The 17,071-nt window shown below is 63.6% G+C and overlaps 1 protein-coding gene across 3 annotated transcripts in view; it reads left to right on the top strand.

Moving 5' to 3' along the window:
- Positions 1 to 17,071, top strand: part of MACROD1 (mono-ADP ribosylhydrolase 1) — a 130,163-nt gene that overhangs the window by 111,608 nt on the left and 1,484 nt on the right. For 2 of the 3 annotated variants that reach the window (XM_036326839.1, XM_036326837.1), the window contains exons 4-5: positions 3,552 to 3,581; positions 16,765 to 16,881. In XM_036326839.1, the coding sequence (XP_036182732.1) occupies positions 3,552 to 3,581; positions 16,765 to 16,881 (147 nt within the window). The remainder of the gene's footprint in view (positions 1 to 3,551; positions 3,582 to 16,764; positions 16,882 to 17,071) is intronic. The other variant, XM_036326838.1, reaches the window with a different exon arrangement.

The following is a 17,071-nucleotide window of genomic DNA, read 5'->3' on the forward strand; positions in this document are numbered from 1 at the left end:
CAAGGCCAGTGGAGCGCGGCACAGGCACGTCCGCGTCCACGGGCAGGGGACGCAGGGGCCTGGGCCCCCTGCGCTGCGGGGGGTGGGGGGGCCGATGAGCAGAGTCCGCTGGCAGTTGCCAGACCTGCACCCCAGCCCCCAGGGTGCCCCCTCTGTCCCAGGAACCCACACCCCCTGCAAAGCCAGACTAAGCCTCACCCCCTCCCTAGGCCCAGGGGGAGGCCAGGGCCCAGCTCGCCCAGCCCCTCCTGAGCTCACAGAGCCCTGCTTGGCTGGGGCAGGTGTGGGTCTCTGGGGCAGAGCCAGGTCGGGAGCCCTGGCTTAGACTGGAACCCAGGGCTCATCCCCACACCATGCGGCGGCTCAGCCTTCGCCAGGCTCAGCGAGAAGGTGTCAGGAGCCCTTCAGGCTCAGGGAGGGAACAGGGGTGAAGGAAACGGGTGCCGACAACCAACTGTCCTGTTCCAGCCCCTTCTCCACTCCCCACTCACTCTGCGAGCCGCCTTTCCTCACCTGAGAAATGGGCTAATCCCCCCGTGGTGATTGGAGCCTGAAGCCAAACCGAGGGGCATGAAAGGCGGCCAGCAGAAGGGGCAGGAGCTGGAGACGCAAGGCCGGCGTCGGGTGGGGGCGGTGGGGAGAGCCAGGCCTGGCCTGGGAGCAGGAAGGCCTGGGACCACCTGCTTCGGGTGGGAGAGGCTGTTGGTGTCTTCGGCAGTGCCCCCCCCCCCCCGCCTTTGTCAGCATCCTCCCCAGACCCCCAGGCCATTTGCCCGGGGATCCGGCCCAGCTGAGACCTTCGTCAGCCTGTGGGCGTTCCGGTGGCCAGGCGGCCAGGTACCTGGGACAGAGCCAGACGCGGGCCAGGGCGAGAGCAGGGGAGGACCGCAGGGTCACTGCCCTTCCCCCGCGTCCCCACCGTGGAGGGCTGAGTGTGGCGGGCTGGGCAAGGGCCCTGCAGGCCAGCCTCCTAGGACACCTGCTGAGCTGGGGACAGGCCGGTGACCAGTCCTCTGTGCAGCCCAAGTCAACTTTCCCACCTGTGGCAGGTAATGCCACCTGGCGCCCTCCCCCCGCTCAGCCTGGGGAAAGCCTTCCTCTGGCCCAGGCCCGCCTCCTCGGCCCCTGGATACTCCCGGCCCAGTGGACATCAGTCACCCCAGTCCCCTCTCCTGGGCAGGGTCGCACAAGGTGGGGTTGGCATCGCCTTCCGACAGAGGCCTGCAGAGCGGCAGGTCGGTGCCCCCTCTCCTCCTGCCCCTTCAGGGCTCCCTGCCAACCCATTTGGCACGGAGCCCTCAGAGCGGGAGCCAGCTCATTTGCAGCCGGTGTTAATTAAGAGAGAGAGGTGATGGGGGAGGTGGGGAAGGACCACAGAGGGCAGCTTCCGACAGCCACCAGGACTGCCCTGAGGACCTAGGGCGCTGGGAGCTGGAACCCTGGACCCGAGATGCCCCTGCTGGCTCTGGGACAGGGCTGTCCCGATGCCCAGTCCCCCCAGCTCTGCACTCAGACCTGGCGGGGCGGGGGCAGGCCTACTGTGCGCTCTGCCGTGATGTGGAGGAGGCAAGCCCGGGCCCTGGCCATGGGAGGGCCGCCCTGGGACAGGCCCTCGGGCAGTCTGCCCTGGGGTCAGCCCACTTTACGGGCTTGGCTTTGGAGTCAGACAGACCCACTTGCGATCCTGCTACCTCCACGCGCAACACAACCCTGGGGCCTCGGCCTCCGTGTCTATAAAATGGGGACAACAGCTTTCTGCTGCTTCCCTGTGAGTGAGCAGGCCTGTGTGCAGCCTCGCCGGTGCCTGGCAAACAGCCCGCACGCGGTCACTGAACGTGCCTTCCTGGGGCAGAGGCCGCATCCAGGGCCGGGGTGGGTGGGACGGCAGCTCCTCAGCCGCCTGCCTGTCTGCCTGGGGTCCCACCAGCCCCCCCCCCCCCCCGCTCCCCCCAGGGCCCGGCTCCAGCTGCCTGGCCGCCTCCGAGCTCCCCGTGGCCGCTGGCCCTGCTCGGGGAGCGCCAGTCGCTCCTCGCCTCTCCATCTTAATTAGCTGCTTGTATTAATCTGGCAAGTAACGTGGCAACTTGCAGCCCTGGGTTTTCAGCCGCGGAATTAATTATTCCCCCAGCGACGCGCTGTCAGCTCCGGGAGACCAGCCACTCGGAGCCACCGACACCACTTAGCCGCGTCCGCAGCTTCTGCGTGGCACCCGCCGGCGCTCCTGGCCCGGCTCTGCCTCGGGTCCCCTCACGCAGACGGCGGCGACACAGGGGAGGCAGGGGGGCCCGGAAGGTGCGGGAGCTGAAGGCCCTGCCTGGAGCCAGGGCTCCTGCGGCCCAGGGGCCGGGGCACAGCGGCTCTCCCACCTGGGCAGCACCTGGGCCGGACACAGCGGCCCTGACTCGCACCCGCAGCTAACACAGGCGCTGGAGCCCTGCTGGGGGCGGGGGGCGGTGCTGACCCGAACAGCCTGACATCGACAGAGGCTGCCTGCTTCACTTTGCCCCTTCAGCCTGCGGAGGGTGGGAGGGCAGCCAGCCGGGCAGAGCGAGGTGGACAGGGCAGCCGCAGCGACTGGCAGTCCCGCTCTGGTCGAGGGAGGGGCCCGGGTGGGAGCTCCCTTGCTTCACATCAACCCTGGAAGGTGGCCTATTCTCCCTGGGGAAACTGAGGCACAGGGGACAGGGGCTCGAGTCACCCATCTGCTGACCCCGGCTTTGGGTCCAGGCCCAGTGCTCCGGGCCCTCATGTCACCCACCATCTCAGGTCCTGCCCCCCACACACTCATCACTACCACGGCTGCAGCCCTAGTGTCCCAGGGCTTCCAGCCTGTGACCCGCAGTAGCCCTGTTTGTCCACACCCTCCCCCAGCCCGGCAGGATGGGCCTCCAGAGACACTGTGGGCGAGTGAGTGAGTGAGTGAATGAATGAGTGACTGACTGAGTGACTGAGTGAATGAATGAGTGAGTGAATGACTGACTGAGTGACTGAGTGAATGAGTGAATGAATGAGTGAATGACTGAGTGAATGAATGAATGAATGAGGAATGAATGAGTGAGTGAGTGAGTGAACAAACCCAGTGGACACTCGTGGTCGCAGGTCGTCTGCCACTCTAGACCCCACGTTCAGCTGCTTCAGGGTGAGCGGGCAGGACCCTGGCGGCTCCCGGCCCTCCCTCACCGCCATGCAAATCCAGGCCCACAAGGCCTCCGGGGAGAGCAGTCCCAGCCCCTTCACCTCCCCCTCACCTGCCTGCCTCGGAGGAGACTGTGTCCAGAGTGAGGGCCCAGCTGGCAGCCCTGTCTCCACTCTCCACACCAGCCCATCCCACCTGACCAACCCACCTGACCGCCCCACCTGACCGCCCCACCTGACCAACCCACCTGACCGCCCCACCTGACCAACCCACCTGACCAACCCACCTGACCGCCCCACCTGACCAACCCACCTGACCGCCCCACCTGACCAACCCACCTGACCGCCCCACCTGACCACCCCACCTGACCGCCCCACCTGACCGCCCACCTGACCGCCTTTTCTCTCTCTTGCAGCCAACAGCTCCCTGCTCGGAGGCGGCGGTGGTGAGTGACCCGTGACCTTCTTACAGTCTGAGGGTGGGGGGGGGCCGGGGGCAGCGGGGAGATGACACTCCCTCCTCGGCTGCTCCTCTCCCTGGGGCCCCGTGCTCGCCTTCCCGTCGCCCCCAGGGCCCCCAGTCTCCGTCTGCCCCTTTCCTGCCCCCTCCCTCCCTCCCGGCCTGGTCTGGCTGCCATCGCTGTAGACAAAGCCAGACGCCTGCGGCAGGCGGGCCCCTCGCTGCTGGGCGGCCTGGGCAGGTCCCCACCCTCTGGACAGAGGCCTCCTGCTCTGTGACTGGGAGGAGGGGGGCCGCAGGGGAGGTGGAAAGGGCCCAGCCCTGCCTTTGACCCTGACGTGCCCTCTGCGTGCCCTCTGGCCTCAGTTTCCCAGGACGAAGGGAAAATTACGGCCTGTGCTCTGCTCCCAAACCTTGAAAGGTGACTCCACAGCCAGGCCAAGGTCTGGGAAGCCAGGGAGACCCCTGCCCACTGTGTGTGTGTGTGGGGGGGCTCGAGAGAGGCTGTTCACGCGTGGGAACGCCCCCCAGGAGGGGGGTCCCGGCAGGGCCAGCTGGGCGGCCGAGGTCAGGGCGGGCCCTGCAGCCAGGCCAAGGTCAGCAGGTGCCACGGGGGGGTGGGGGGGCAGGCCCTTGGCCCAGGGCCCGACTCCCCAGCCAGCTGTGCCCGCGGCCCCCAGCCCCTCGCCCCGGCCCCTGGGCCGCGCTGGCTGGGCTGCCGCCGTCGCGCAGGCAGCGGGATGATTGGCGAGGCCGGGGGCAGGGGTTAATGCGCCGCTGGATAAATCCCGGGGGCTGTGTTTACGGCAGTGGTGGCGGGGCCCAGGCCAGGTTTTAAAAGGGGGGAAGTAAAAGGGGCGTGAAGGTCGGGATGAATAAGAGCTGTCGGTGCCCAGCCCGGATGCGGGGCTGTTTGTGGCTGATGTTTTCCCTCCCCCCTCCCCGCCTTCTCCTCCCGCTGTCCCCGTGGCGGTCACTGCTACCCTGGGGCCTCACAGAATGAGGGGGCTTCGCTGGGGGCGGGGGTGCAGACAGGCCCCCGGGGACCCTCTTCCGAAGCCGGTCCTTTTGGAGGACCCTGAGGCCCTGCTCTGCCCACAGCCACCCCTCCCGTCTGTTCACCCGTCACCCAATGACTGAGCACCTACTGTGTGCCGGGCCCTGACCTGGGTGCCAGGACAGACCCACTGGGCACCAGCGGGGCCTGGTCCCTGCCCTCCCAGAGCTCACAGTCCAGACTAGAGCACCCACCATTACACAGGGTGGCCGGGGGGGGGGGGGGGGGGACTCAGCCAGGAGCAGTGTCCAGGCTTGGGCATCAGGCGGCTCCTGGAAGGAGGTGGTGGCTCTGGTAGGAGAGAGCTGGGGGAGAGCAGTGGGAAGGGTGTCCTGAGTGAGGGAGAGCATGGGGGTTGGGGGAAAGCTCAGAAGATGGGACACGTCAGAGCCCAGCCGGGAGGAGGCGGGGGCGGGAGACCCCATGAGGGGCTGGAGTTTTAGCCATTCCGTGTCCAAAGACAAGGACCTCAAAAAGGTGTGGGCCTTCTAAATCCTCCGTCAGGCCACACCCCTCTTCTGCTCAGCACTCTGCCAGGACTCTCCCCTCCCTCAGAGCCATGGTCCCCAGCTCCCCAGACGCCGCCCAGACTCCCCACCACACGCCCGGCCCTTCCCCACTCAGCACCTGCCACACCGGCCTTCCTTCCTGGAAGTGGCTGGCCCGCTCCTGCCCCAGGGCCTTTGCACTGGCTGAGCCCTCTGCCCAGAATGCTCCTCCTCAGATAGCCATGAGGCTGCCCCCTTCCCCTCTTACACGCCTCACACGCCACTTCTCCCGCCGCCCTCACCCCTAAGTGAAATTGCAGCTGCCTGCCCTGCCCTGCCCTGCCTCTAGGTTCACTTCTCCTTGGGGCACCTCCCCTCACCTGCCAGACAAGCCCCTTGTTTATTGTGCTCATTGCTTATTGTCTGTCTGCCCGGGAGCAAAAGCTCAGAGGGCACCACTGTCTCCAGCTCCCTGAGCGGCTCTGCCCAGAGCAGGGGCTCAGTACATGGTCGTGAACGAATGAATGACCCGCAGTGAAGGCAGGGGTGGCCCTACAGGCCGTCGAGGGCGGGGGCGCCACTGAGGTTTCAGGCCCCGCAGGGTGTGGCTCATAGATGGCCTGGTGACCTCGCTCTGGGAGGTCAAAGGGCACCTGCTCTGGCCAGACTAAGGAGGGAGGCACCTTGAGGTCCCTCTGACTCCCCTTCCTGAGTCACTGAGGGTGAGAGGAGGCCACAGCAGCCCCAGTGCTGCCCGACTGACGCAAGATGGATGGGGTGAGCCGGGGCCCGGGAGGAAGTGGGCCCGGAGTCCAGCCTTTTAGCGCCGGCTGAGATTTATGGAGCCGCCGCAAGGACTCACTGGGGCTGTCACTCCGCTAATGTGATTGGAACAGGTGGAGGCGGTCGGGAGGGGACCAGGGTGGGGGTGAGGCTGGAGCTGGTGGGGCCTGATGTCCTCCTGGGGCTGGAAGGAAGAGGCCCCATGTCCCGGGACATCTCTGCCTTCACATCTGTCCCCTGTGCCCTGACCACCCGGGAGGAGCAGCCTGGGCTGGGTGCCAGGGTCCCTACCTGACTCCGCCCAGATGGACTCCAGCCTCCCCATGGGGTCCCCTGAAGTTCCCACCACGAGGGGTTCAGGCCTCTACCCACCCCCGACTCTCCTGTTACCACCCATTTATCTACCCACCCACCCACCCATCCATCTCCCATCACCACCCACCCACCTGCCCATTACCCACCTTCCTCCCATCACCACCCACCCATCTGCCCAGTCGTCCACCCACCTGTCCATCTCCCATCACCACCCACCCATCTACCCAGCCGTCCACCCATCTACCCACCTTCCTCCCATCACCACCCACCTACCCACCTTCCTCCCATCACCACCCACCTACCCACCTTCCTCCCATCACCACCCATCTACCCACCTTCCTCCCATCACCACCCACCCAACTACCCAGCCGTCCACCCATCTACCCACCTCCTCCCATCACCACCCACCTTACCAACCTTCCTCCCATCACCACCCATCTACCCACCTTCCTCCCATCACCACCCACCCATCTACCCAGTCGTCCACCCACCTGTCCATCTCCCATCACCACCCACCCACCTGCCCAGCCGCCCAGGCACTTAACAGCAGGAGTCCCCTCGGCTGCCCCGGCCCCGGCCTAGATGGCCCAGCCCACGCCCTCCTCCCACCTGCTCTGTGCCTCCCCACAGCACTGACCCCCTCGTGGACTCATGTTTGTTCTCTTGCCTGTGTCCCCGCTGGAACGCACCTTCCCCAGGAGCAGGGTTCCGGGATCTTTGGGGCAGTTAGCGGCACGCTCTGTGCTGGGTCCTGCCCTCGGAGGTGGGACCCAGATCTCCTGCCCCGGGTGCCTGGCCAGCCCTGCAGAGAGGGACAGTGGCAATGAGCCAGCGGGGCCTGGGGCAGCCCTCAGCCCGGAGGGGGCTCTGAGGGGACGGGCCTGGCCTGCAGAGCTGTGGTGCAGCAGCCCAGTGTCTACTGCTGGACGCGTGATTCCCAGTGGAGCGGATGCGGCCTCTGGGGAAGGGAGCCCGCTGGGCACCCCAACCTCAGGGAAAGCCCCCAGGGGGTGCTGGGGCCAAAGGACTCCCCCCCCCGCCCCCAGGGTCCAGGCCCCTGGCTTCCCCACCAGGCCCCGGGGCTACGCCAGGTTGTGTAGCTTTAACGCCAGCTGGTTCTGGCAACAGTGAGTCCTGGGAAGCCCCCTCCTCCCCTTCCCAGGGCTCTTTCCTTCTGAGGGTGTGTTTGGGGGGAGGGGGGCTCAGGACTCGGTTCTGCCCCCAAAGAGACCCATTTTGGTAGAAGGCTTCCCAGCAGAGGGGACATCTGACTTGGGCCCTAACGGCTGAACAGGAGCTCAACAGGGACAGAGGGCGGAGAGGCCCACCAGGGAGAGGGCCGCCCAGCCTCCCAGCCAAACCCTTCGCCTGGAGACTGCCGGCCGACGCCCGCTCTCCCTCCTCCCGCCTCCCTCCTCCCTCCCAGAGAGCCTTTTACTGTCTCTAAAAAAAAATATTTTTAAACACTCTCTTATTGTATGGTAAGAAGGGAGGCGGGCCCTAAATCAGGGTGGGAATCGACAGGGCCCTGACGCGTGTCTCTCCTGTTTATTGGGACTGAAATGTTTACTTGGCGATAAGGAGCGGCTTTCTCGCCGAGATTTGTGCGCGCTTTTTCAATTACCCCTCGTCTTTCTCTGCCACTTCTGCACTAAAGGGATAATAAATGTATCGGAGCGTTTCAATTATTCATCTAAATCATGGCTGCGCCTGCCACGGCCCAGCCTCAGTGACAGATTAATTCCGGGGCGCCTTCCTCTGCTGGCGTGGCCGCCATCTCTGCGCCCGCCTGGCAGTGCCCCGGGGCTGGCCGAAGGCTGGCTGGGCTGCGGTTGGTAGGTCCCTGGCTGGGCAGGTGGGCAGGGCGGGAAGGAGCCCCCACCCGTTCCCCCCACACACACTGCCAACGATCCCCCTTCCTTTGGGGGTCCGCGGCCCCCCACACCTGCAGGAGCCGGCGCTTGCGCCCTCCCGCCCGCTCAGCTCTGCGAGCTCCCCACGCCACGTGGCCGGTCCCCGTGTGTGTTCCCTGCACCCCAGTGTCCAGGCATGTCACAGACCAGAGAAGCCTGGGTGGCCGGGGCCTTGGCACCTGCTGCTGCTGTGCCTGAGGCCTCCTCTGCCCCCCCCCCCCCACTGCCTCTGCCACCCTCCCAACCCTCCTCCCGTCATCTGTCACGCCAGCCTCAGCCCCGCCCCGTCTGAGGCCTGTGCGCTCCTGGCAGTTCTGGGCGCTGGGACACGCAGGCCCTGTCCCCCGTGGCCGGCATCTGCCACCTTCATCATCACACTCCATTTGTGCGGTGACTTAGGTACCAACTGCTCCCCATCCGACCACCCCCAAGGGGCACGCACAGCGCCTGTCTGTCCACCTCCTGGCGGAGAGTGGGTGCTCCGTGCAGACCTGCGTGTGGACTGGCTGTGCCCAGGCCCGCGACCCCCCCAGGCACCTGTGTGCCCGCGTGCCCGCATCCCTCCCGCACCACGGTGCTCCCTCGCCACCTGGGCCCATCCTCTCTCTCTGGGCACAGGCACCAGGCAGGCGTGATCCTGGGGGGAGGTGCGATTTCTTTCCCTCTCTCGGTCTCCCACCCACCCCACCCCTCCCTCCATCCTGCGCTCTCCGTCTCTCTGCCTCGCGGGCGCTGCCTGCCCCTGGTCTCTGCTCCCTCGCTGGGGTCTGCCTCCCTCTCCACCGCTTTCTCTCCAGCACGTGCCCTCCCCATGTCTCCTTCTCTCCTGCTCTCCTCTGTTCATAGTCAGTCAGGCCCGGGAGGATCAGCGAGGCCTCTATGTATTCCGCCCCGTGCACCTGCCATCCCAGCAGCCCTGCCCGGTGGCACTATCTCCCATCGCCCGGTGCCACCAACCCGCAGTTGCTTCCCAGGCCCTGGGCTCTGACAAGCTGAGCCGGCACAGGGGGCATACCAGGTGGCCTCCAGCCCCCTCGAGACCGACCCGGGCTCTGTGGGGGGCTGGGCTCAGAGGAAGCACCACTGTGTGCCAGGCTCGGGGCAGGGCACGGCTGGCCGGCACCCTCTCACCTAGAGTGGGTCTGAGGCTGGGCTGGGCTGCAGGGAAGGGCACCTGGGGTGAGGGAACAGCAAAGGGGCCCGGAGGACTCTCAGACCGTGCCCCTTCCCTGCTCAAAACTTCTCACCTCGACGGGATCAATCCCAGGTGCCTGCCCTGCCCCCAGCTGGTCTTCTGCCTGGACCCTCCTTCTCTGACCTTCCAGAAGCCAGTTCCTGCCACTGTCTCATCTGTTAAGGTCTCCCTCCTCAGAGAGGCCTTCCCAAGCACAAAACAGCACACACACCCTCCCGCCCCCTCCCCCCTCCCCCCCTTCAGCCACTCTGTTGTCACAGGTGGTATGAGAGCTGTGCTTCCGCTCCTGGCTCAGGGCGTTACCCTAGGCCCCTCCCCACTGCTGAGCGCCCTGGGAGCCACTCGGGAGGCCAGTACTCATCTCACGTGGAGGCTGGAGGGAGCCCCAGCCTTACTCTAGTTGAGGATTTTAGTTCGTGGACTCCTGGGAGCAGCAGGGGAAGATTATGAGCCGGGGGGGGGGGGGGGGGGGGGGGGGGTGACTCCCCAAGTAAAGGCCCCGCCTCCGTGCCCCCCTTCGTGAATGCGGGCCTTGCTGAGCCCCTGCCTGCAGAATCTCACACCCGCTCACCTGGACGATGTGGGCTCCACCATTAGCTTCCCCATTCTGCAGATGAGGAAACCAAGGCACCGAGACCCCCGAGGTGACCTGTGCTCCCCGCCCCCTCTCCGCAGCTGGCCCTCGCTGGGTAGGAGGACCGAGGGGACTCTGTCCCCAGAGGGGGCTCTAGCACAGGCTGGTGGCCCCGCCCCCCCCCCCCCCCCAGCAAGCAAGATGCCACCAGCCCCGCATGCAGCTGCCGGGTGGGGGGGTTTAATCACGGGAGTGATTTCTGCATGATGAACGAGGCACAGCCGTTGTGTACATAATGAAGCCCTAATGTTTTCAAATCCCCATTTAAGGAGCTGATCTCACCCCATAATGAATTTCAGATCACATCGCGGCGCTGTCGTCCATCCATCTCCTCCCTGGGGCGCCCACCCGCCGTGCAGCACGAGGGTGGGGCCTGGCACGTATGAGCTCTGCACCCCCCATGGGCCAATGGGCCGGGCCCAAGCCTAGCACAGAGCTGGGGGCTGGTGCGGGTGTTTGTGTTGTTGTTTGTTTGTTTTGTTTTAATCTTTGTTGTTGAGAGTATTACAGATGCCCCCTCTTCCCCCCATTTCCCTTGCCCCTCCACCTGGTTCCCAACTGGCCCCAGGCCTTCACCACCCGATTGTCTGTGTCCATAGGTAAGATCTTTGGTTAATCTCTTCCCACACCCCCACTTCCCTCTGACATGCACCAGTTTCATGTGTCCATGCCTCTGAACCTATTTTATTCACCAGTTTATTTTGTTCATTAGATTTCTTTATTTTTAGATTCAGTTGTTGATAGATATGTATTTGTTGCCATTTTATTGTTCATATTTTTTTAAATTTCTTCTTCTTAAATAATACCCTTCAACATTTCATGTAATACTGGCTTGGTGGTGATGAACTCCTTTAGCTTTTTCTTGTCTGTGCAGCTCTTTATCTGACCCTCAATTCTAAATGATAGCTTTGCTGGGTAATCTTGGTTGTAGGTTCTTGCTATTCATCACTTTGTATATTTCTTGCCACTCCCTTCTGGCCTGTAAAGTTTCTGTTGAGAAATCAGCTGACAGTGGTATGGATACTCCCTTTTAGATGACTGCTTTTCTCTTGTTGCTTTTAAAATTCTTTGTCTTTAGCCCTTGGCATTTTAATTATGATATGGGCCTCTTAGGGTTCCTCTTGTTTGGGGTTCTCTGCGCCTCCTGGACTTGTAAGTCTATTTCATTCACCAGGTAGGGGAAGTTTCCTGTCATTGTTTCTTCAAATAGTTTCAATATCTTGCTCTCTCTCATCTCCTTCTGGCACCTCCATAATGGGAATGTTGGTACGCTTGAAGTTGTCCCAGAGGCTCCTTACACAATCTTCATATTTTTGGATTTTTTTTCTCTTTTAATTGGGTGTTTTATGCTTCCTCATATTCCACATTGCTGATTTGATTCTCTAAATTATCCTTTATTTCAGTCAGTGTATGCTTAATGTCTGACTCTCTGACTTTCCACTAAGATCCTTGAAAGTCTCATGAAGCTGTCTACCAGGTTCACTGGCCCTAGGGCCTCCAGGGAGATGAAAAGCCAGCCACTGCCTAGGGCCACTCGGCAGGAGCCATTTGTATTGGGCTTGGAGGTGTCCAGGCGAGGCCCAGCTGTGAAGCAAGGCAGGCTTGTGTTAGTGCAGGATCTTGGGCCTTTTATTGATAGGTTTGGGGCATGCTGAGCCAGCTGCATCTTGTTTAAGAGATTTTAGCTAAGTCTGAAGCCTGAGCCAGGACAGGCCTTCTACATGCAAAAGCCGCTGCAAACAAGTTGGGTGGAGCTGCAAAATGGATGGGGCGGGGCCTCAGGGAATCACCAGGGCGGAACAAACAGAAATGGCTGCCAGTCACCCCTGCAACCGGGGAGGTTCCAGCATAGGAACAATGACCCCTACGAGCACCTCCGTTTGGGAGAAAGCCACTGAGTTCTTGACCTGATGCCAGACAATCCAATTCTTCCTCGTATGTGTCTGGGTCCCCCAGAGTCTCACCCTGGCTGGAACTCAGAGCAAGCAAGACCTTATAAGTTCAGTTCATGTGCCGGCTCTTTAAAAGGAGCAGCTGAGGCTCCAGCAGCCTCCGTGTCACTCAGCCCCAATCTCCACTGGTTTTTAAAGCCCACAGTTACGGGGACTTCTCTTCCCAGCTCTGGGAGCCTGGGCTGAGGCTGGGACCCCTTGCAGAGATGATCCCCCTCCCGATTGAAAACATGCCACGGGTGGGTGCTGGACCAGCCCATTCCCTGCCTCCGCCACCCCTACTAGTCTCAACCTGCTTTCTTCTTTACATCTCTAGTTGTAGGACTTCCATTCAGCCAGCGTTCAGGTGGTTCTGGATGATGGTTGTTCTGTATTTTAGTTGTAATTCTGATGTGGTTGTGGGAGGCGGCCAGTATGGCATTTACCTATGCCACCATCTTAGTTATCCCTGGTGTGGGTTTGTTGAATGAATGAATGACCAGGAGGGCATGGGAAGAAGCACAAAATCAGTTCTGGCACTGGGGCATCACGTGAGTTGTGGCCCCCAAGGCTCAGTCAGGGCTGGGAGGGAAACAGAGATGGAGCGTGCAGGGTGGGGCCGGGAGAGAGGGCACAGGGCCCGTGGGGGGTCGTTTATCCAGGCTTTATGGCTGGGCCTGGGGGTGCAGCAGCTCAGGCTTTGGCCCTTGACCCAGCTGGTACCCTCTCAGGGACCACATCTGCCCAGCACTGGCATTTGGTGTTCGTGTAGGTGGGTAGGGCCTGGCCAGCACCAAGGTGGCTGGAGTGGGCTCGCCTTAGGCTGGGCACCCCTATGCCTGGGTGGGGAGTGGTCTCTAGGGCCCAGACCCAGGTGCCTGCCTGGGCTCTTGAGGCACAGCCTACCCCCAGCCCCTCAGGCCTCAAGCTCACTCCAGGGCTTTCGCAGGGAAATCCAAGCCCCAGCCACTCATCCTGCCCCTCCGGTGAAGGAGGCCTCAGAGCCTGAACGGCACAGTAGTCTCCTGTTTACACAGTCTGTGACTGGGCCTCAGTGTCCCCATCTGTAAAATGGGATGACAGTGTGATAAAGTGCAGGGCACTTTGGTGCATTCTCTCACTGAACACTCAGGCCAACCCTGGAGAGAGGTGCTGTCGCTGACCTTGCGCAGATGAGGAAACTGAGGCACGGAGATGAAGTGATGCAGCAAGGGTGGAGGAGCTGGGGGAGGGACTTGGGTCTCACTGGGCTGGGTCAGCCCTGCCCTCACAGCCCCAGCTCAGTTCAGAGACTCTGAGACATCCCCCCATAGGTGCCCCCCAGACCCGGCCTCTCCCTTCCTGCTCTGGGGCTGACAGGAGACGGGGCAGAGCAGGGCGGCTGAGGGCTGCACAGGCAAGGCCACACCCCACATGGCCATGGCGGAGAGCGTGGCTTTGCCTCCAGGAGCTTCGGTCCCTGCTCCTGCTAGACGGTCTTCGGGCTTCGCACTCTGAGCAGCTGGCCTCTGACGGGAGACCTTGGACAAGTTGCTAAAGGACTCTGGCCTTCAGTCCCCCACCCCCAGGCCACCACTCAGCGTATCTCAGTCCTCCCACAACTCTCTGAGGCCAGTTCTGAGGCTCAGAGAGGTTAAGTAACTTGCCCAAAGCCACCAGCAAGCTTGTGGGCAGGATTTCTGGGAAGAGAAACCCCAGAATGGATATGCAGTGGCCAGACCCACCAGACAGTGGAGGGTGACTGGGGGAGGGGAGGGGATGGAGGGGCAGGCCCAGGGCCGGTCAGGGTCTCCTGCCCTCTGGTGGGGCACAGCTGCCCGTCTCCCCCAGGCCAAGGCCTCCTCGAGTTCCTGTAAATAATTAATTAGCCCCTGCTTGCTTGTTTGTTTAGCATGAGGAATGCTCCCCCACTGAGATGCATTTATTACTGAATAAATTTAAATATCTAATCTTTCCTTCATGAATATTACAGCACCCTAAATAGCGGCCAACAGATCCTAAGCACCTTGGCAAATGGCCCCACAGGAGCCTGCCTGCCTGGCTACAAGGATGCCAGGCTGCAGCTCTGCCCTCTGCCCGCGCCCTTCCTGCTCCCAGCCCGGCCCAGCCCTGCCAGAGCCGGGCCTGTGACGATGTGACGATGAAGGGCTGGCTGAGCTGAAGGCTGAGTGGGGTGTGGAGACCATGCTGTTGGCAGGAGGGCTGGTGGGCTCCCAAGCGGAGCGCTGGGCTTGTCTGGGGGGAGTGCCCGGGACCAGGCGGAGGGGCAGGGCTGGAGCAGAGAGGGCAGACGGGTCCCAGACAGCTGCAGGTTGTCCACTCTGAGGGGCCCAGGGAGGGACTGAGGGGCCAACTGGTATGAACTGGGGACATCCCCTCCCACCAGCAGCCCCAGGGCAGGGCTCAGAGCTGCCAGGTCAGGCAGGAAGCAGGGGGGGGCTCTCTTGGATGGAGCCCCAGGAAGCCGCCTCCTGCAGTCTCCAGCGCTTAGCTGAGGCCAGTGATCGGCAAACCATGGCTTGCAAGCCACATGCGGCTCTTTGGCCCCTTGAATGTGGCTCTTCCACAAAATACCGACTTCTGTGCACGGGCCACTAAGTTTCAATCGCACTGTATGTGCGCACCCGCACGTGGTATTTTGTGGAAGAGCCACACTCAAGGGGCCGAAGAGCCGCATGTGGCTCGCGAGCCGCGGTTTGCTGACCACGGGCTTAGCCTAACAGAAGCCCAGGCCAAGGCCTGGGGTCCCAGCCTCTGCTAAGCAGCAGGGTCCCCTCCGGCACTCAGAGGGAGAACACTGGAGTGTGGGGGGGGGCTGGTGTGTGCTCTGCCCAGGGTGGTGCCCAGGGCCCCCTCATCTCTGCTTGGAGGGAACTGCTTCCCTGGCCGCCTGCAGAGCAATCACAGGGCCCGACCCCGTTCTGCTGGGGAGGCTCCAGCCCCGGCCTCTGCCAGCTCCAGCTCCTCCTCCTCCTCCCACCTCATGCCCCCGGGGTCAGCCCCAAAGGCCTGGCTGCAGGCCTGTCCACTCCTGCAGGAAACATTAAATCCCTGAAACACAGATCTCAGTGAGTTCCACTTCCGCAGGCCACCCCCTCCCCCAGCAGCAGGCCAAGGTCACCTGCAGGGCGGACAGCTGGGTGCCAAGTGGCTGACACCGCTGGGCAGGCCTGGGATGTCCCCGGGGAGCTGGCTCAGACGCACCCCTGTGCCCCTGTGCCCCGCATACCCTGAGCACACGGTGCTGGACACCTGTTCCCCAACACTCTCAGGCGTGCACACCGCGCTCATGCCCAGCTTGTCACCCTGTCCTAAGAAAATACCAGCCAACCACACATCCTCTCCCCTCGGGCCAGGCTCTGGCTTACCCACGCTACACAAACTAACTCACCGTACCCTCCAATAGCCCTGCCAGGTGGCTACCTACGAGTATCTCATTTGACAGATGGGGCAGCCGGGGTCCAGAAAGGCGGTACCCTGCGTCACACATCTGTGAGTGCGGGATCTGTGTCTGCGGGGCTGGGATCTGAACCCAGCTGCCCAGCTCACAGCTCCTGCTGTTGGACACCGCACTGGGTGGTCACGGGCACCTCCACCCAGAGCAGGCACTGCCCGGGACCCGCACACTCCAGGCTGTGCGTGTCCCTCCCATGGGCTGCAGCGGCCCTATCCCTGCACAATTCCAAAGCTCCCCCTCCCCAGGGTTCCCCCAACAACTTGACCCCATCCATCCTCACCTATGGGTGCTCTGGAAAATCTGCTATCAGCTCAGAGTAAAGCTGCAAAATTAAGTTTAATTGGGCCACCCCTCCCCCCGCCGAGAGGCACAGAGGGGGTGTCCAGCTGGTGTTCCTGAACCTGTGCCAGGATTCAGGGTGGGGCTGTGATGGAGGAGGAAGGGCCTCAGTATGTGCATCTCTGAAACGGAGAGATGGCGGTCCTGCCTGCTGCCCGGCGTTGTGAGCACCCAGCTGCCGGTGCCCACAGAGCTCCTGGCCCCTCCTGCGTCTCCGGGGAGCGGCGGGTCCTGTTCTCCGGGCCACGGTGCCAACTCCACCCCGAGGGTCACTGCCCCAACTTCCCAGATGGAGCAGTGGACGCTCTGGGGAAAGGACTTGCCAACCTGCCCACTGGCACAGGAAGTGGGGGGGGCCTGGACTGGGCCCGGCCTGCCCGACGCCGAGCCTCTCCCCCCCACTGGCCCTCTCAGGCCCTGGCACCGGGGAGGGCGGCTGACGGAGCGCCTCCTCTGAGCCTCCTCTGCGCCTCCGCCGCCCGCCGGAGTTGTTTACCTGAGCCCAGGCCGGGCCCCCAGAGCCGCCTTCGTTCTCCTTCTGGGTTTAACGAGCTCGGCCGGCCCCAATTAAGGCGGATGCGCTAACGAGGCGGCTCGTTACCGAGCAGGTGCGCGCCCCCAGGGGCTGGGAGCCCAGGCTCCCGGCCGACTTATCTGCCGCTTGTAACTAGTGGCCTCAGTTTCCTCATCTGTAAAGTGGACCCTAGAGCTTGCGCGGCCCAGGAGCCTCGCCTCGGGAGGCCGACCCTGGGGTGGGAGAACTTACCCCGACCCGCCGCTAAGAGCCGCCCACGTCGGGGCCGGGCCCTCGCCGCTGCCGGGAAAGGCAGAGCGGGCCTGGCGCGCCCCCTGCCGGCCGTGCCGCGCCGCTTCCTGCCGGGCCGCGCGGACCCTCTGCCTCGGTTTCTCCCGAGGGGGAACCGTGGGGGAAGGCGCGGGGCCCGCTGAGCCCCAGCACAGCCGAGGGGACGGGGCGGGTCAGCCGGCGCCTCGGCCTTCTCTGTGCAATGGGCGCGGGCGGGACGCGAGGCGCCAGGCTCACCGCCCGCCCCCACAGTGGACGGCTGCATCCACCGGGCCGCCGGGCCCCTGCTCACCGAGGAGTGCCGGACCCTGCAGAACTGCGAGACCGGCCAGGCCAAGATCACCGGCGGCTACCGGCTGCCCGCCAAGTGTGAGTCCCGCCCCCGCCCCATGCGGCGCGCACCCAGCCTTTGCCATTGGGGCGGCCCCCCAGGGCTGCTGGAGGCCTCCTCGGGGGCCCTCCTCCGCCCAAGTGCCGGGACCTGGCCCTGCCGCACACCCTAGGGACGCGTGGAGGCCGGGGTGGGACAGGACCTGAAAGCCCGCGGGCGGGGGGGGGG

The sequence above is a fragment of the Myotis myotis genome, unplaced genomic scaffold (assembly GCF_014108235.1).
Source record: "Myotis myotis isolate mMyoMyo1 unplaced genomic scaffold, mMyoMyo1.p scaffold_m19_p_10, whole genome shotgun sequence".
Classification (NCBI taxonomy): domain Eukaryota; kingdom Metazoa; phylum Chordata; class Mammalia; order Chiroptera; family Vespertilionidae; genus Myotis; species Myotis myotis.